General features: G+C 40.8%; 1 protein-coding gene across 11 annotated transcripts in view; it reads left to right on the forward strand.

The window, feature by feature from the left end:
* The window catches only part of KCNIP4 (potassium voltage-gated channel interacting protein 4), an 862,256-nt gene that overhangs the window by 818,375 nt on the left and 22,998 nt on the right, over window positions 1-20,883 (forward strand). For all 11 annotated transcript variants that reach the window (XR_012158704.1, XR_012158707.1, XR_012158706.1 and 8 more), the window contains 2 exons: window positions 7,100-7,169; window positions 17,575-17,645. Coding sequence is in view for 6 of the 11 variants with exons in the window: in XM_073342395.1 (XP_073198496.1) it covers window positions 7,100-7,169; window positions 17,575-17,645 (141 nt within the window). In the remaining 5 variants the exon portion in view is untranslated. The remainder of the gene's footprint in view (window positions 1-7,099; window positions 7,170-17,574; window positions 17,646-20,883) is intronic.

The raw sequence follows: 20,883 nt of genomic DNA on the forward strand, positions 1-20,883 counted from the left end.
TTCTTTGTGACAATACCCAGTTATTTTCAGTTTCTTTCAACTCACACAGCTGGAGGGATAGTTTTATGATAAGGCACAACACTAAAGCCAGGAAATGTGTGTTCTGTTCACAGTGCAGTCTCAGACTTTCTGTGTCATCTAAGGGTGAGATGCTAACCTCTGTTGCTTCACTGATAAACCATGTTCCAATATATCTACTGTACTGGGGTGCTGTCAGGCTTAATCTGTAAAGCACATTGAAGTCCTCAAATGGAAAGGACTTTAAAAGTACAAAGTCTTTCTATAATTTTCTTCAGCCTGCAGATGAATGATAGCATGGAAAGGAAGTAGTGGGCATAGAATCATAGAATATCAGGGTTGGAAGGGACCTCAGGAGGTCATCTAGTCCAACCCCCTGCTCAAAGCAGGACCAATCCCCAACTAAATCATCCCAGCCAGGGCTTTGGCAAGCCTGACCTTAAAAATATCTAAGGAAGGAGATTCCACCACCTCCCTAGGTAACACATTCCAGTGTTTCACCACCCTCCCAGTGAAAAAGATTTTCCTAATATCCAACCTAAACCTCCCCCACTGCAACTTGAGACCATTACTCCTTGTTCTGTCATCAGCTACCACTGAGAACAGTCTAGATCCATCCTCTTTGAAACCCTCTTTCAGGTAGTTGAAAGCAGCTATCAAATCCCCCCCCCCATTCTTCTCTTCCGCAGACTAAACAATCCCAGTTCCCTCAGCCTCTCCTCATAAGTCATGTGCTCCAGTCCCCTAATCATTTTTGTTGCCCTCCGCTGGACGTTTTCCAATTTTTCCACATCCTTCTTGTAGCGTGGGGCCCGAAACTGGACACAGTACTCCAGATGAGGCCTCACCAATGTCGAATAGAGGGGAACGATCAAGTCCCTCGATCTGCTGGCAATGCCCCTACTTATACATCCCAAAATGCCATTGGCCTTCTTGGCAACAAGGGCACACTGTTGACTCATATCTAGCCTCTTGTCCACTGTAACGCCTAGGTCCTTTTCTGCAGAACTGCTGCCGAGCCATTCGGTCCCTAGTCTGTAGCGGTGCATGGGATTCTTCCGTCCTAAGTGCAGGACTCTGCACTTGTCCTTGTTGAACCTCATCAGATTTCTTTTGGCCCAATCCTCCAATTTGTCTCGGTCCCTCTGTATCCTATCCCTACCTTCCAGCGTATCTACCTCTCCTCCCAGTTTAGTGTCATCTGCAAACTTGCTGAGGGTGCAATCCACACCATCCTCTAGACCATTTATGAAGATATTGAAGAAAACCGGCCCGAGGACCGACCCTTGGGGCACTCTACTTGATACCGGCTGCCAACTAGACATGGAGCCATTGATCACTACCCGTTGAGCCCGACAATCTAGCCAACTTTCTATCCACCTTATAGTCCATTCATCCAGCCCATACTTCTTTAACTTGCTGGCAAGAATACTGTGGGAGACTGTGTCAAAAGCTTTGCTAAAGTCAAGGAACAACACGTCCACCGCTTTCCCCTCAACCACAGCGCCAGTTATCTCGTCATAGAAGGCAATTAGATTAGTCAGGCATGACTTGCCCTTGGTGAATCCATGCTGACTGTTCCTGATCACTTTCCTCTCCTCTAAGTGCTTCAGAATTGATTCCTTGAGGACCTGCTTCATGATTTTTCCAGGGACTGAGGTGAGGCTGACTGGCCTGTAGTTCCCAGGATCCTCCTTCTTCCCTTTTTTAAAGATGGGCAAGTACTGTGTTAGTGGTTTTTGGAGAGCTGGAGGGAACTATGCAGTAGCAGTGATCAAAAAGGAATGCAGATAAGGTATGGGGGAACTGGAGCAGACTTCTAATTTGATACAAAAGAAGGGAGGCACTGCAGTTCAGGGATGGATAGAGGGTGAGGGGAGAAAGACTAATAAAGAAATAGAGACAGACATGCTTGGCTTTTTGCTCTGTGTTAAGACTCAAGAGTTAAGCATTCTTTGGTAACCTGCTTAGAGTCCAGTCCTGCTTGCACTGAAGTAAGTGGTAATGCTCTTATTCATTTCAATTGTATCAGGATCAAGCCCTAAATACTATATTCTAGAGCTGGTTTTCACTCTTGAATTGTAAAAAAATCTCTCGCAAAAGGTACAGGTTTTATTTCTATCTTTTGGTTCTTTTTTTTCGCCTCTCATGTCCTTTATAACAACCTTCTCCTTTCTTCTCATCCTGGATTCTTAGCTGACTATTCAGTGAAACATTTTCTCATCGACATGAAATATTTTGATAAAGTAATACAATATTGGAATAATTATTTTTTCTTTTGGCACATTCTTTCATAGTTTATTTTATTTTATTTCAACTGTTTGAGATTTATACCCCATACAGGACAAGTATGCATAGGAAAGCCAATGTGAACGGGACGGCTTTTGCAAATGGTGAAGTTCCATTCCTCCCTCATTGCTGTAAAGTGTCAGATAGTGTGTTGAATGGACTGTCTTACAAGGATAATCAGAACAAAGATCCATGGAGCATAATTCACAGAGCAATATCTACTTTTGTTTAACATAGTTTGCCCTTTAAGTTTAAGTTTCGTTTGAGCTCTTTCAGCACTTTGTGGAGATTAGTTCTAGTGACACTCTTCCACGTGGTTCTGAATTAATTAAGTAAATCGATTTCTTTCACTTGGCTGAAAAGCAGCTTAATCATCATTTTGCTCTAGTTTTTTTCCCCTATTCTCCTCTCTTCTGCTCCTCATAACTTATACCAACACCTAAAGAATTTTCTACAGAAAGATGACTAATGATTAGCCCCTTCATGATTCCCCATTGGTTAGAACAGCTACATGTGACTTTTAGCAATTATAAAGCCAAAAAGATTCAAAGAGAACCGGAAAATACTTGATGTGCAGTGTCCATATGGTGGTGCAATGTTTTAGTCATGACATTGCAGCTCTGCATCAGTACATGATGATGCTTGCTCACAAATCGCACAAACCAATGTCAGAATGTCAGCATGTGTCTATCTGTGACTTTCATATACTCCATTCAACACTATCACCCCTCTCCCACTCTTCGTTTCCTCTCACACCTACCTGGTTGATGGGAGGGAGGGACTGTTCCTCCTCTCTCCCGTCCTGTTCCTCACTTCTTTCTGCCTTCTGAGAAGGAGATTTCTTTCCTCTCTCACTTTACTACTTTCAACTACACATTCCGCCCCCCGCCCCGGCTGCTTAGGTGGATGGTAGGGAACCTGGTTCTTCAGGTGAATTTGATCAGTGTTCCCCATCTATATCAGTGCAACATAGAGAGTGTGTTCCACCTGATAGGAGCCACATTCAGATCTTTGGACTCTACAAGTCTCTAAGAGCCTTCTGTGGCTTATAAGGTCCTAGATTGAGCTTCAGCAAGTATCTCTGGGCTAATGTGTGCTGGAAAGCTGATAACTAATCGTTTATCTGGAATGACAGATCCAGTTTTTGTCTGATCTGTGATATTAGAAGGAAGTTCATTGTTAAACTCTCATCCTATAAGTATCAGACTAAACATCTTATCCAGCTCCCATTACAGCTGTTTTTCCATTAGAAAAACATGCATTGCCTTTATTAGGAGTTGGTTGGGCCCTAAGAAACCAATTCATTTTTTTTATTTGAAGAATCAGAATAAAAGGCATATACAGGTGTTTCTCCATTATATTTTGGGATAATAGTATATACTAAATTCAAGTTTTCAGTGAAAATGAAAACAGACACAGAGGGACAAGATGAAACAAATTAAACATGCACAGCTTCTAAGTAAATGGACATGAACAGATTCCTGAAACAAAACAGGGTAAACAAAATTATTCAAGGGTTTGTGAATAACGCATGTGAGGAGAGATGGAGAGAGCCATTGTGTTAAATTATCCAAGGTACAAAGTCCAACTCAGCCAATCATATACCATCATTTATAAAAGTAAACAAAAGTTGGAGATAAATAGACTGGTACTAATTGGATTTTTTAGGTTAGCAACAAGTTGAAAGATTCTAGAAATGGGAAGTAATGTCTCACTGAAGTGCTTTTGGCTTCATTAATTTCATTGGGCTGAGGTTGCCATCATTCTTGATATTGTTTATCTGGGAGCCACTGAAAGGGCCAATGGGATGGGTGGGCTGGAAGGAGCAAGTTCATCATCATGGCTCCCATTATCCTTATCACTTCTAGGGGCCCCAGGATCCATGACAACACCACTGGGCCTTTATTATCCTGATCCTGAAAGATGTGCTAACCAGACAAAGCCATAGAGAGGGAAGCTTAATGGCATCAGCACCTCCGCCAGCTCCGGCTAGCTCCTGAACAACATCTAAAATGTGAACCTGAGGTGCCTACTGTTATGCCCTTGTTCATGTGTCATTTTCTTTCCTCTCCTTATTTCTCCTCTTTTCTGTCTTTCTCTTTTTGCCTTCTGGCTAAAAAGAGCCTGCCTTAGTTGGACAAGACAACTCCCCCTTTTACAACACTGCTGTGAGCCTGTGCCCAGAAAGACCAGCTGAAAGCAATGCCTTAGACGGCCTGACACTGGTAAAAGTTTGCCAGGTTTAGGAGTGTCTGATAAGACCATGAACTGTACCTGTAATTTCACAATTGAGAGTGATTGTCGGAGACAGAAGCTGTATTTTCTATGTCTGCTATTCTTTTGTCTCCCCTTTTGTGTGAGTTTATCTTGTTTTCTTTTAAAGAAAACAGGATTTGACTTCAATGACCACAGCTCAAGACCATTTGAATGAACTTTCTTTTATCCCCAAAAGGAACAGTTAATACCATCATTCATTCAATTTGAAAAGACTATCAAACAGAGGCTTTCTCTGATAAAAAAAAGTCCTTAGAGCTAAAGGGAAACAGAATATAGGAAATCGTTCAGATGAAAGGCTTATTTACTTCTTAAGTTTCAAATGCTTTGCTGTTTTCCTTCCCCTTCTGTGTGTGTTTAATAAAAGGTTTAAAAGATTTTTAATTGTGGTTGTTACAATGGGAATAAACCAGCGATAATATGGCACAGACATATTCAATGTTGTAACAGTAAACAAGGGTCTTCTTAATACTTATCCCTTGGTGGGTCAAAGACACCCCCTTAACACAACAGAGCTAAATTTATAAGTCTAGAAAAGAGAGGACTCGGGGGGCACATGATCTTTGTCTATAAATATTTTTAAGATAAAGATATTTAAAGAAGGAACAGAACTGTCCACGATCTCAGGGAATGTTAGAACAAGGAGAAGTGGCCTTAAGCTAAGGAAAGGAATATTTAGGCTAGACCTGACAGGGAAAGTTTTTAACAAGAACAACTGGCCAGTAGAATGGCTATGCTTAAGATGCCATTACTGCAGATATCCAAAGACAGAAGCAATAAGACATTAATGGAAATGATGTAGTGAAGAGCCCAGCAAAATTAAGAGGGTCAGATTAGGTGACCCAAGTGGTCATTACTGGCTCTACTGCTAAACAATTCCATGAAAATGGATTGTTTTTCAAACAGTATTTCTTTCAACCGGTGTGTTAATACGTTAATTCATTAAGTGTCAAAGAAAAGTATCACAGTTTTAGAGAACGCATGGACAAATCCTGTTATCTATGGTAATTGACTCATGTCACAAAACCCAAGCTGCATGGCAGTTGCTAACTTATAATTGCGCTAACATAAAATATAATTCAGACAAGTTTTTCCAGGGTACATTTGAATCATCTTCTCTGTGACAGCATTATTTGTAACAGTTAACATGTAAAGTTTTATGCTGTCATAAACGGCAGTTTTATTCCTGACACTTCTGTCTAGCCTAACCTAAGGACTGATGTAACTGGAGTTGCTAATATTTACTATGCCTCTTGTGACCTACCAAAAAGAGAGCAGATTGCACATTCAGTGAAAAGGGCTTACTCTGGATGTCTTGCTCTATAAACGAAAGAAAAGGGAGAGAAATCAGCTTACAGACTCCTATTTGCTATCGTTGAACTTGTATTTGCTATCTAGGATGGATTGTTAGAACTATGAATGCATTCAGTGTTCTCCATTTTGATTTTTATGAGCCCACAGGAAAAACCATGTTGTTCATGACCTTCATCTCATCCTCCAATACCTCACATGTCCCCTTTCCTGAGTCTAGGTCTATGAATTCCTAATGTCCCATCACTCCAAATTGTAGGCACATGAATAAATAAAAATTAAATGTGTTAATGTCAAAGTTTTGCTTTTCTTTCCTTTCGGTTTAATAAAAATACTGTGTGTTTGTATAGTGCTTTCCATCCAAGGATCTTAAACATCTTAGCAATGTGGATCAGTTTTCTTAGCCTCATTTTATAGGTGGAGAAACTAAGGCACAAAGAAGTTAAGTGAATTGCCAAGGTCAGCCACTGAGTCACTGGCAAAGTGAGGAATTGAACACAGATCTCTCGGATCTAAGTTGCCTGCACTAGCCAATAGATAACACCATCTACCTTCTATTTCTTGTCTCCAGTGAGCATTTTTATAAAATCACCATTCTATTTTTCTTTTTCACCTTGCCTAGTTTGCCTTCCTTCTAATCTGCCTTCTAGTCCTCTTGTTTCCCTCTCTAACTTGGTTCACACACAAGGAATAATGGGACAGGAGGATCTTCAGGGCTTGATTTTCCTCTTCTGTGCTGTGTTCTTTTGAGTTCAGTGGCCACATCCTTTATCCTTGAGGTGCAGTCTGAAGGAAATATTGCCTCAGTGCTGTGTAGCTGGCTTCTATTCAGCATGAGAGCTGTCTACAGCTGTGAGGTAGCCTATGGCCAAAGGTTACATTGACAGCTCCATAGAGGAAGGACTGCAGCAGAGCTTAGTGCAGCTTGTGTCAGTCACCCAGCTCTGTGAAGATACGGAAGTTTAGGTGTGGCATAGAAGGAACCCTCATCCCATGGGAAGTTCATTAAAAAGTGGCTTTAAAGTGATAAATTATTAATATTTGTTTTAAAATGCAAGAATCAGATTTTGTTTTTTCAGTATTTTAATATCCCAGATTCACCTATATCAGCTTTATCATTTGGTTGTATGATCTCATGAACAACTGATTTGTTTGCACTGAGGTAAAGGACAGTTTATTCATATGTCTTGTCTGTGACTTTCCTTAGGAGTGTCCCAGTGGGATTGTTAATGAAGAGACCTTCAAAGAGATTTATTCTCAGTTCTTTCCACAGGGAGGTGAGTACTTTGCAGACATAATTAGCATTGCTAGCATTTACAGAGAACTGCGCTTGTGAATTTCTAAATTGGATTATCAGCCCATTGTTCATATTAATAAACTGTTGTATAAAGTTCTGTAGAGAATTGTAAGTATCTTAATGAATAGAAGTGTTCACAGGCATGTATGACAGTAATCAAAAAGAGGAGGTATTTACAAGGTGTCAGCATATAGTTGTGATACACAATCTGAGTATCTTTGAAAATCAGGATTTTCTCAGCATGTCATCTCCTTGTAAGCTTTAATGCAGCTATATCTTTGCTACTCTTTGTCCCCTCCCCCCAAGATCTTACACAATAGGAATTTGTGTAGGAGGTAGTTTAAATGTGTGGGCCAAATTCAAATCTAGTGTAAGAGGGTGAAATCCCATTAACGTCAGTGGGATTTCTTTCCCTATTCCAGGTCTTTTTTCATCCTCTTTATTCAGTGAAATAGTTTCCAGTGATGTTCAGTAATTTCTCAATCTTCCCCATATTTCAGTGAAATGAAAGTACACAATCACTTATGACTAATGTTTTTTCTTGAACCTCAGATTTTCCTTTAGTGTTTATTTCCCCCCCCCTTTCCTTCTACTGTTCCCTCCCCACTTCTTTTCTATTCAGTTCTCCTTGTTCATCTCTTCCTAAAATGCTGGAGAGTGGAAGATTTCCATGGAGCTACCTGGCAATGGCTGTTGCTTTTCACTTTTATGTAAAACCTTAATTAGTAGCAACCAAAACTCCCAATTAGTTTTATTTTAAATAAAAAACTAGAAGGTAAAGGGGTAGTAAACCCAAGTAAAGGGGTTACCACTGTTGAAACCCACAGCAAGCAGGAACATTCAAAAGGAAGAACAAAACATTTAAGAAGAGTAGAACTGCCTGATGATTGTCTAACTGTCTAGTTTTTTATTCCAATCAGTATAAAACTGTAGTATCAGTTATAAGTTATCCTGGTTTGTAAAAGGTAGCTTTTCCCACATGCTTTAGCAAGTTAAAGCAACAGAAGAAAGAAACTATGAACATCCTATCTTCCATATTTTCACTAATAGGCATTCTCCAATCTAGACCAATATAACAGAACTCACCCTTTTTTACTCTTGCTTCATATGATGTTGGTAAAATACATGAAACAAATGTTACAGCCATATAGGGCTTGTTACTGCAAAGCACTGTGCATTCTCAGTTCCAAATGATTTTAAGAACATAGAGTGAAATCCTGACCCCACTGAAGTTAATGGCAAAGCTCTCACCCATAGCATGTAGGCTTTCCTGAATTGAGAAACTTCTTTTCTACATATTTCTCAAAGGGGCTCCACATATACTAATATCATCTTTTAATGTGGACAAATATAGAGGTATCAAATCCAGTGAATTCATTCATCAATAATAGGAGGTGTTATGGAGAGCTAATAATGTGTTTATCCTTCAGAGGTTTTTATAGCAGTTCATCAGAATTTCATGATTGTAACTCCACTCTCTACCTCTCATATCTCTGCTCATAATTCTCCTTGAACCACGAGGAATATAAATTACATTAATTAAAAAAAAATTCAAACATGTGAACAGCTATCACCATAAATTTAGTATATGATCTATTGGGATTGTGAGAGAAGATAGCATATAAGGCCTGCTTTTTCTTTTGGTTAGACCAGTTTTACATCAGTGTAACTCTATTGACTCCTATGGAATTAGTTATGATTTGCACTAATGTCAATAAGCTCAGAATCTGTCCCATGATGTTTCTCTTTTCTTAGGGCACTTCACATTGAACAGAGGTTCAAATGTATGAATGAGACCACAAGATTCTTTGAGGACATTGTTAATAGTGGCTCCGTTATAAACCACATCCACATACATAATTTCCTTAAACTCACTGTTCCCAGTTCTAATATGCTTGATTGTATTCTTCATTAGAGCTATCATATTGTTAACGTGCAAGATTCAAGTAATTCTTATAAAGTATATAGGAAGGATAGTGATCGATATGTCAGTCATATTTGGGGATATATGTTCCTATTTCAGTGCATGGCAGGTGGAATTTTTAAAAGTGTCCAGCATTGACCTAACTCTGCTCCCATTAAAGCCAGTGATAAAACTGGCATTGATTTCAATGGGAGCCAAGTTAGCCCAATGCAGAGTTGCTTTTTAAAATCCCAAACAGAAACATCACTCATTTACAAAAGTCAGGCCAGTTATGTAGCCAAATTTTCATTGCAAGAAGCACATACTAAAGAATGTCATTTTGCTTCCCTTTACACTCACATTTTGTATATTCAGAAGACTCAATGTCCTAATTATTATTTTTAACAGTAGTTTGGTATTAAAAAAGTGAACTATTCATCAGTGACTGTCTACTGAAACTTTATTCTTCTAGTCAGAGATAAAATACTTATGCATGTTAGAAGATCAGGTACAACACAAATTCATGCCTCCCTTTCAATTTTTGTTGTGAAAGAATATTTTCATTCTTTTTAAATTATATCAGTATACAAAGGAAAAAATAGTGATTTGATAGTGTAATCCTTACTCGGGCAGAAAACTGCACAGAGATTTGCTTGGGTTAGGATTACAACATTCAGCTGTATTAGGAATTTCCAGTAGTTTAGAATAAAGACTTTGATCCTACTCAGAGAGCCACAAGGGCTGCATGGAGGTTCATTGGTTTTATTTGGGCTCTGTGCAGGTGCAGGGGTTGACCTGTGCAGTTCTCTGTGTGGGACTGACACTAAAGTCAATTCTTTGCTCCTCAGGTATTCAAGATGCCTTGTTAGTGCAATAATTTACAGATACCATGCATACATTTAAACTGATCCAGATTATCAGATGTAAACTCCTAAACAAAGGGCGAGATTGGGTGCTGAGCTCTTTTGAAAGTCTCGCCAAAACAGTCCATGTATTTAGAGTCAGAGAGGTTTAGGCAAGAAGGGGCCACCAGATTATCTAGTCTGACTTCCTGCATATCACAGGCCACCAACACCACACAGCACCAGCACACTAAACCTAACAACTAAAATTAGACCAAGTATTAAAGCTCACAGGAGACTAAATTGTTATGTGCCACACACAGAGCGTGGGAGGGACTGAGGTGCATCAATGCCAGAGGTCCCTGCAGTGGCAGGGAATTGATTGAGTGAGCTATACCTCGATGATCCCAGCAAGTGACCTGCATCCCACAGAGGAGGTCACTGCCCATCTGACCTTGGGGAAAATTCTTTCCCAACCCCACATATTGCAATCAGTTAAATGTGAGCAAGAACCAGCCAAAGCAGGATGCCATCTCAGAGAACCATCCCACCCTGTCCAATGTCCCACCTCTAGCTGTGGCCCTCTCTGCTGCTTCACAGAAAGAAGACCAAAAAAATCTGAGAATACACTGGAGAAAAAAATTCCTTCCTGACTCCTGCAGATGACCAACTGTGAAACCCTTAAGCATGAGATTTCAGTAACATAAGACATAAACCGGAAGGGATTTCGCCCAGGGCTGCTGAGCCCTACTCTCCTCCTAACCCCACATTTGAGACCTTCAGTTAGTTTGCAGTTAAATTTTCTTGGATTGTTTTTATGTATATCGGATTATTCAAAAGAATACATTGATTAGCTAACTATAAAGAAATAGGTGTGGTATACACCTAAAATCATCATTCCTGTATTATATGTAGCTATGTGCATCAGCAGCTCATATAGTATAAACCAGGGATCAGCAATCTTTGGCACATGGCCCGTCAGGAAAATCCACTGGCGGGCTGGGATGGTTTGTTTACCTACAGCGTCCACAGGTTCGGCTGATTGCAGCTCCCACTGGCTGCGGTTTGCCGCTCCAGGCCAATGGGGGCTGTGGGAAGCAGCACGGCCGAGGGATGTGCTGGCTGCCGCTTCCCGCAGTGCCTATTGACCTGGAACAGTGAACCGTGGCCAGTGGGAGCTGCGATTGGCCAAACCTGCGGATGCTGCAGGTAAACAAACCTTCCTGGCTCACCAGCGGATTTCCCTGATGGCCGTGTGCCAAAGGTTGCCGATCCCGGTGTAAACAATACAAAAAATGAGACAACTTCTTGTTAGATCATCCCATTCCATTTGAGGAAGCCAACTACGGTGTAACATTTCCTCTGTACAGTAATCAAGCAACTTCCACCAGTCCTCAGGACATTAGTTTCACATGTTACCAGGCAAGTCATTTCATTAAAGTGCAGGAGAAGTGGGAAGGAGGGGTAGAAAGGGGACAAGAGAGTGATTTGGGTTCCGAATAACAAATGGATGATGAAGAACTATAGTAAAATGAACATGTTTTATAAGGCAAAAATAGTTTTCAGAAAAGCTTTTTACATTATAAAAGCACTCAATTAAGGTAGCTGCATTAAATTCTCTAGCATATAGGAAAATCATTGCAGTATTTGTGAAGGAAGGGGGGCACACTGCCTCCCAGCATTCAATGTTCAATTCAACGGTTGTGTTTACATGCCACCAAAAATATAACTTAGGACTTGATCCCTAACCTTTCAGGTCACAGATAACAGTGGATTCACTGGGCCATTATTAAATTGTTTACCCTTGATGTTCAATGGGATGCTGGTGGGTGCATAGTAGCTACCCCTTCTGTTTGTATAATTAAGATGTTTTAAGGTACATGATATGAATCTCAAACAAATGATGACTTTTATATCTGTCCCTTCTGCAACCTGCCAAAATGTTAATGTATCCTACTAGTTATGATTCCTGGGCATTGAAGAGAAACTGTATTTCATTAAAAAGTCAAGCTCTGTCTGCAGTGAATAATACTCAAGATTTAGTGGGAAAGAGATCGCATTAAGTAGCTCTACTTAAAACATTAAAGTACCTCACTCTGCAGTCTTTTTTCAGGCAAAATTCCAGCCATCCTCAGTCAGTGTTTTACCTGCACAAGGACTGCAGGAACAGGGACCTAAAGAATCCTTTTAAATATACAAACAGATCACTCTCAAGAAAAGATTCTGCAAACATGGGATTATTTTTATTCATATATCTTGATACAAATGAGAATTAAAAATAGAATTGTGTCCCTTCAGCCATGTGTGGTCTGAATAAGGCTGTAAACCATAGAAAATCGTTCCTTTAACACATTTATATTCACTCTAAACAGACAGTAAATAAACAGGAACACTTTACCATGATAGCGAGAAAATTCATTGTACACAGTGTACAATTATAATTCTGTAATAAACAAAAGTTACTGCAGACAGTTCCCATAGCACCTTCCACAGCACAACAAATCTTCTCTCAATACCTTCCAGAAATTTTGCGTATTAAAATCTCAGATCTATTTAGGAGTCTTCAAACTTCCAATACCAGAAATAATAAAGAAATAATAAATTAAAATGGGGATTTAACTGGTGGGTGGTACTTAGCCATCCATCCAGTGTTGTGGTCTCCTGTGTCTCAACAGTATGTTCTTTTTGAATTCAATGAAAATGCATTAGTAACATATGTTCAAACAGTGCAGGGTTTGTTCTTACAATAATTAATGTATATAATACCAAATTAACATATTGTAATAAGACTAAGACTATTTGCAGTCCTTATTCAGATAAAAGTCACGAGTATTTTTAGTTCAAAATGGGATTTTTGCCTCTATTAGGAGTGCATGATACAGCCTAGAGCAGTGGTTCTCAAACTGTGGGTCGGGACCGCAAAGTGGGTCGGGACTGCCTTTGAATGGGATCACCAGGGCTGGCTTAGACTTGCTGGGGCCCAGGGCTGAAGCCAAAGCCCGAGGGCTTCAGCTCTGGGGAGCAGAGCTCAGGTTGCAGGCCCCCTGACTGGGGCTGAAGCCCTTGTGCTTCAGCTTTGGCCCCTCTACCCAGAGCGGTGAGGATCAGGCTTTGGCCCCCCTCACCCGGAGTAGTGGGGCTCAGGTGGGCTCAGGCTTCCTGGGGTCGTGAAGTAATTTTGGTTGTCAGAAGGGGGTCACAGTGCAATGAAGTTTGAGAACCCCTGGCCTAGAGAAAATGCCATTGATAGATCCAATGCAAGAAGATTGTTTTGGCCCTGCATAGTGACCAGCTTTTCAAGGTTAATATGATTTTGATAACACAGAATGCAAATAGTGTACACAGAAGCCAGTGGTTTAGTCCCCTGTAGATCCTGCTAGACAGAAAAGGACTTCTTAGGCAGTAACAAGGTCGTTCCCTGATAAGACCTTGTGTTGTTCTATAAGCATGCCACTCAGGAGTGCTGCCACTAACGACAGAAGATGTGCCATGGAGTACAAATTCTGATGTGATATGATGTGGAAGGTGATGAAACAGAAGGGTAACAGAATAGTGTAGAGGGTTACTATCATAGAATCGGAGGACTGAAGAGGTCTTCTAATCCAGGCCCCTGCACACAATGCAGGACTAAGTATTATCTAGAGCATCCCTGACCGATGTTTGTCTAACCTGCTCTGAAAAATCTCCAATGATGGAGATTCCACAAACTCCCTCATGGTTTTAATTAGGGATGAACAAGGTGGAGCAGATGAAAAATAAAAATCTGAACATTCCCTCCAAATTAATATCATTTGGGAGTTGGAAAACTTTGGATAGCTGTGATTAAAAGGTGCACGCCTCTGCACTCACTGTATTGCCAGGACCAGAAGAACCAAAATACGGCAAAGAACAGTTTCCTCGTGCTATTTCTGGATTGGCTGGATCAAAATTAGGTAGAGGAGATCCTGCTTTTACAGGATTGCATAGTCTTTGCAAGTCCCTTTGGGAGTGAGGCTGAATAAGCTTTTGATAAGCACCCTAACTTGTCAGTACTTGACCAGACACAAGTTTACCCATCGCTTAGTTTTAAAATCTGCTTACATACACAATTCCAGTCCTTAACAATTCCTTCTGTCCTGGAGGGAGGGCGTGCCCAAGCTGAGCTCCTACCCTGTGCCCAGTAGAGCACACAGACTCCAAGATGTTCTTGTTATTTTATTATTTAATACTTGTATTGTCATAACCCTAGTCATGGACCTTGACCTTGTTGTGCTCGCTGCACAAACACAGAACAAAAAGATGGTCCCTGGTTCACAACTGAAGTATAAGAAAAGAGACAGCAGATGAATGCAGACACACCACCAGGGGAGTATAAGGAAACAATGAGACAATATTGGTCTGCATGATAGGCAATAGTTTCAGCACACCAGCAGCCTACCATAGAAGAAAGCGCAAATGGACTTGTTTGAAAAATTAACAAGTGGGATAATGGAGGCTGGAACCATGGGTTGACTGGATGCAAGAGTCAATCTCTCGATAGTGAATTAGACATGGTAGGTAGGCTGTAATAGATCATGAAAGGCCTTGAAAATGAGACAAGTAGCTTATATTTGAAGGGGAAGCCAATGGAGGGATGCAAAGGGTTCAGGTGTCTAAAGCGACAGGCCACAAGAGCATTCTGAGGATATGTCTACACTGCAGCTGGCAGCTCCTGAGTGTCTGCTGGCTTGGGTAGACAGAATCACAGTAGTTTCACTTGAGCTAGCACATTAAAAATAGCAGTGTGGATGTTGTGGCCTGGGTGGCAATTTGGACTAGCCACCCAAACATGAACCCAGGAGTTTGGGTAGGCTTTGACTCAGGCAGCTAGCTCAAAATGCCACATATCCGCACTGCTATTTGTAATGTGTTAGCTTGAGTAAAGCTAGTACGAGTGTATCTACCTGGGCTGGGAGACATGGTCCCAGCTGCAGTTTAGATATACCCTTAGTGGATCCGAGCAGATAAGATTACATTTGTCAAGGCCAGAGTAAAGGATATTGCAGAAATCAAGACACACGATGAGGGAGCATGTTAGCTGTGTCACTGGATAGGAAAGGCCATATCTTAGAGATATTCTGCAAAAAGATTTGGTAAGATTTAGACATAGCCTGGATGAGAGGGCTTAGGGAGAGGACTGAATCGAAGATGATACCAACGTTACAAGCTTGAGTGACAGACAGAATGGTGCTATCATCCACAGTGATTGAGAAAGGAGGCAGCAGGCATGACTTGGGGGGTAAGTTTAAGAGCTCAATTTCAACCATGTTGTGCTTGAGCTGATGGTGAAATATCCAAAAGCCAAGAGAGGCCAAGATTTTACTTTGAACAGAAGGAGACAGGTCTTGAGTAGAGAGGTAGCTCTGGAAGTCATCCCTATACAGATGGTGGTTGATTTCTGCTTGCAAGTGAGATTATCCAGAGCTAAGGTGTACAGGGAGAAAAGAAAAGGACCAAGGACAGGGCCCTGTGGAACCCCGCAGAAACCTATAAGGGTGGATGAAAAGACACACTGAAGGATTGATTAGAGAGGTAGGAGGAGAACCAGGATAGGACAGAGTCACAGAAGCCAAGGGAGGAGAATATTTCAAGAAGAGTATGGTCAACAGTGTCAAAGGAGGATCAGAACTAGTGCTGTTAAAAGGCCAGTTCCCCAAAGTAAAAGACATGGGATTTTGCTGATGGGCCTTGTGCTCATGGAGTAGGGAGACAACTTGTGGCTTTGGCAGGCCCATGTCCCTTCCCTGCTTTTAGTTCCCTCTATCTGTGTCCTGGGGATAGTGGGGGCAAAGGATTCAGTAGAGAAAGCTAATCTGAGGGGTAGATTGAGAAGAGTCTCCCTCGAGTTATGGGTTGTATGGTAGGAGCCCTGCAACTCCCACACTGGAACCACGTAAAAAGCCTACTATGAGAGTCTGGGTGACAGAGGGTGCAATGCCCATCCCCTGTATTTAATAAAGTTGTGGTCTGATGCTTAAAATCAGTCCCTATGTCTGTCCTCACTCACTGATATGTCTGGATCAATAACAACATAAAACTGAGCCTAAAATTCTTCCCTAAGGTGGCTACCCATAGGGTTTCCTCCAGGACCTATATCCTAACTTCCTAGTTTCCACTCTCCCCCAAGATCCCCACTCACCCTATTCCAGGCTGGAGTTAATGAGCTGCACCTGCCACAATGAGGCCGCAGAAATTTATCACCTTCAGGCAGGATCATCCCTTCTCCCAGAGGAACACCCAGGATATGTTCATCTTTGGTTTTCCCTGCATGACCGTGGGCAATTAGCTTCCAGCTCTCTTTGCCTTAGTTCCTCATCTATAAAATAATAACACTTCCTTGTCTCGCAAGGATTTTCTGAGACTAAAATTAATGCAAGTTTGTGAGGTTGTTAGTTATTAAGGTAATGAGCACTATAGAAAAGCCAATGCAAATACAAAAAGCAGGGAGGGATTACATATATAAAGTGTGGAGAGGAAAGTAGGGCAAGTAAATAATACCTCAGGCAGTATTAACCTGCATGGTGTTCTAGCACAGGTTTTGGGTGTGTGTTAGGGTGGGAACGGAAATCCAAAGAACTCTTGGGAGCTCAGAGAGAGGAAGGCTAGTGTTATGGTTAAGGCAGTAGACGAGGACTCTGGTAAACTGAGTCACATATCATCTGATTTTTTTGCTACAGGAGCTCTCATCTCTTAAAATGAGACCTCTTAGCTCTTTGTGCCTCAGTTCTGCATTGATAAAAAGAGGAAGATGTTACCTTATGTTACAAAGAAGCTGTCAGAACAAATTCCTTAGTGCTTGTGCTCAGGTGCTATGACGACAAATACCACAGAAAATCCTCCAAATAAAACAATCTCCACTTTTTAGCTTATGCAGTCCCTAACGGGAGACAGCCATATGTAAATATTGAGAGGTTTGGCACATTTTTATTGTTTTCTACATTTATTTTTCAAAGCATGTCAATTTAGCAGTAGCCACGAAACTCAGGGAGAATAAAACAGTTGTTTAATAAATGGATCACTTGTTTGAATGCTCAGTCATATTTTTAACTTACTGATCACACCAGAAAATCAGTGTCCATCTCCAGTGCTCATTCATGTAGAAGCCTGCTGGCAAGTTCAGTTACAAATTGGATAACATGGTTCCCTTCGAAATAAAAACAACCCACCAAATCCAGTGACAGTTGTACTTTGTTTCTTCCTTAGAAGTGAACAAGTGAACATCATCTTCTTCTGCAGCTCAGTTATGGTCCCTTATCTGATGAGCAGAGCCCTGAGCAAATACAGACTCTTTTGTAAATACTGAGCATATTATACTAGTCACAATAAAGTCACACTACAGTGAATGATCCCTTATGATGATGAGAGTACATAAGGATAGTCTGAGCCAGATTTTTAGAACATAGCCTCTGTTTTTGAGACTATTTTTGAGGGTGTGATTATTTGTGTAATAATAACAATTTTGTTCCTGCAAAAAGGGAAACCTGATTAAGGCTGGAGTTAACGTTTAGCTCTGTTGGTGGCTAAAAATTTTCACTGTAGAAAATTAAAGAAAATATGCTTTACGGTACAAGATAATTTTTTAAAATGCACTTACTAAGGAACATTCTGTTTTTAAATTTTAGATTCTACAACCTATGCACATTTTCTCTTTAATGCATTCGACACTGACCACAATGGATCTGTGAGTTTTGAGGTAAGTGCTTTTATCCGTTTTTAATTCTAGGACTGAATGTATTTTCCTCTGTTGCTCACCAGGTTAGCTTTTTTAGCTGTGGTCCAGATTTCAGGTTTTTCCAATGCATTGGCAATAGCCACTATTATTTTAGAAGGGCATCTCTCAGCATTGTACCTCAAACTGTGCTGCTGATATAATGTTCATTTAAAAGGCAACCTGAATTAGATGCAAGTGACATATAAGAACATCTGATCTTGCTTGAGTGCCTCCTGTGAGATGACAAGTGCTCTCAACTCCAATTGAAGTTAATGGGACTACTCAAATAAATAAGGATTACTCGCATGCACAAGTAGTTTCCAGGAGCAAGCTTTATATTTACAAAATGTGGCTTCATGGCAAATGTACTGTACAACATAAGCATTTAAAATAAGCTCTTCCTCTGCTCAAATTCTGACACATGATTTCAAGGTTCTTGCACTTTGCCTGCCACAACAGATGACATCATCAACAGCATGGTAAAGAGCACAACTCCCTGGTGTGTTTTTTGCAGTAGTGACGTGTGTCATCAAATATTGAACAAGAACCATGACCATAGGTCATGGAATTTAAAAAGCCTTTCAATTCACCACTAAAGACTGTATTTATTTTATGTCACGTCCGTCATGGAGAGCTGCTATTCTCTTCACCGTTAAGGTCATGATTAGCTAAAATAAGCCCAATTTTAAATTTGTCTGAAATTTCTCACATGTGCAAGTTTGTAAGAGAATAATTTCTCTCAGAGTCTGGCAATGATGTGTGATTTTACAAATATTTTCACCCTTTTATTATTGATGCGTGCTTGTAATCTGAATAACATGGAAGCAGGTGCCTTTGCCAAGGAGGTGTTCTGTGACTACTGTATGTAAAAAACAAATTCATTGGGATTTTCCTATACTTAAAAAGAAAACAGCAACAATATTTTGTTTAGGCTTTAGGTTTATTTGAAAACACATGGGCCCTTATTCTGCATCTGGATTCATGAGGTGAACCTCAGCCAACTGAAGTCAAGGAGGTTCTGTGCAGTGCCAATAGCAGAACAAGGGCCTTAATCTGTATCTTTGATCCATGGACTGATGGGTTGCTCCTCCTTTCTCCTCAAACTGACTACAGAAGAGGTTTTGATAGTGCATAGTCATTTGCTTGACCACACTTTGGTTCTTTACGAAATTTCCTCAAGAGACCAAATAACTCATGTCAGTCAGCTTTATTGCTATAAGCCAATAATAATAATATAGTACAGGAAACAGGTTCTATGTGATGCCAGTCTCTGGGAAGCTTTCTCATGTTGCATTGTTACATTTACATCACAAAAGGTGAACTCCCCAGGTTACACCCCTAAAGCCATCTTTTTACACCCTACCTGTTCACAAGTAAAAAGAACTATGTACATCATATGAAACTAGATTTAACCGATAAGCTTTCTATCTTGTTTTTCTGGTACCATGGTGTACCACTTATCTCTTTGTTCTGAACACATGTATTTCAGGTACCAAAGGACATGAAGGCACCGCCTTGGTTTGTACTAGGGTAGAACAATCAGATGTCTTGTCCTCTTCCTTTGGGACATTCCTGTACAGGCTTGTGAGAGTAACTCCCTTTCTGTTACTATGGTAAAGCACTCATCTGTCCTTCTCTTGACAGCTTACCTATTTGCTGAAAACAAAACTTATTTCAGTGAATGCAAGGGAAGAATATAAAAATGGCCATTCTGGGTCAGACCAATGGTCTATCTCGCCCAGTATCCTGTCTTCCAACAGTGGTCAATGCCAGGTGCTTCAGAGAACAGAACAGAGCCGTTATCAAGTGCTCTATCTCCTGTTATCCACTCCCAGTTTCTGGCAATCAGAGGTTTAGGGACACCCAGAGCATGAGGTTTCGTCCCGGACCATCTTGGCCAATAGCCATTGATCGACCTATCCCCCAGGAACTTACCTAATTCACTTTTGAACCCAGCTGTACTTTTGGCCTTCACAACATCCCCTGGCAATGAGTTCCACAGGTTGACTATGTGTTGAGTTACGCAAAACTTATAAGTGAGCAAGGTTTCAAAAAAATCATAGGCCAGTTTAGGCAATATAACTGCTATAATATTTGTGCTTAATGCTATTTGTGCTTAATGTATACTAATATGGTGTGGATAATGCATATTATAATATAAGCAAATATTATTCAACACAGACAACCCTGGCAAAGAATTGTTTGTACCAATTTTCTAGCCACATTTCTGCTGTTATTGTCTGTTGTTGAAAAAAGTCACAGCAAAAGGAGCTCCTGCATCTCTCCCATGCCATTTTGTTGTTTTTTCATCATGTACGAAATAAGTCCTAAAAAAGGCAGGGCTTGTCTGGCCTTATTCTGTTATAGTTTCTAGGGCAGTGGTTCTCAACCTTTCTTTTTCGCAGACCATTTGAAAATTGCTGAGGGTCTGGCAGACCACTTAATGATCTTTCCAAATGTTGTTTATACTGTTAGCTAACTATTGTAAAGCACTTTGGATAAAAGCGCTAAATAAAAAAAATTATAATAATTAATGTTTTTTGTTCTACAAATGAAAGCACACAACTCATATTTTAATATCAGTATTCTTACCTTTCTAATGCGATGGATGTACCATCTCTCCCTTCCCACGGCAGCCCCCAACCTAGGGCTGGGAAGGAGGACCATCTCTCCCCAGCAGCCACAGCCCTGGAGCTGGGGAAGGTCGTCTCTTTCTCTGGCTGCTGCAGCCCTGCACATCCCAAATTCCAAACTAATTAGGTGCCTGGACCCTGGAGAAGACGCACATATAACGTGAGATGGTGGCCTTGGGGAGCCATGCCTGCGTGGCTCCACTATTAGGTGGGTGGCCCTTCATTTTTTTGTGTGCGACCACCCAGGCACGCGCCTTAGAGGGAACTATCTGCAGACCACCTGAATGGAGCGCACGGACCACAGTTTGAGAACCTCTGTTGTAGGGGATTTGAACACACCTAAGGGAAGTCCGATGTACACTAAGGGCTTTGAAAAAAGGAAATAGAAAAACAAAAATGAGGTTCTGTTTTGTTCATTTCCAGCATAGGTTTTCAGGTTCAATTTTGTACAATATTAACCTAGGTAGAGTGATCCAGATCTCATTTATACTGGTGTTAAAACCAGAGTAGCTTTATTGCGGTTAATGGAAACTGGCCCAACGTTCTTTTAATATGTAGCAGCATAATACCTACAAACTAACTGCAGA

The sequence above is a fragment of the Lepidochelys kempii genome, chromosome 4 (assembly GCF_965140265.1).
Source record: "Lepidochelys kempii isolate rLepKem1 chromosome 4, rLepKem1.hap2, whole genome shotgun sequence".
Classification (NCBI taxonomy): Eukaryota; Metazoa; Chordata; order Testudines; family Cheloniidae; genus Lepidochelys; species Lepidochelys kempii.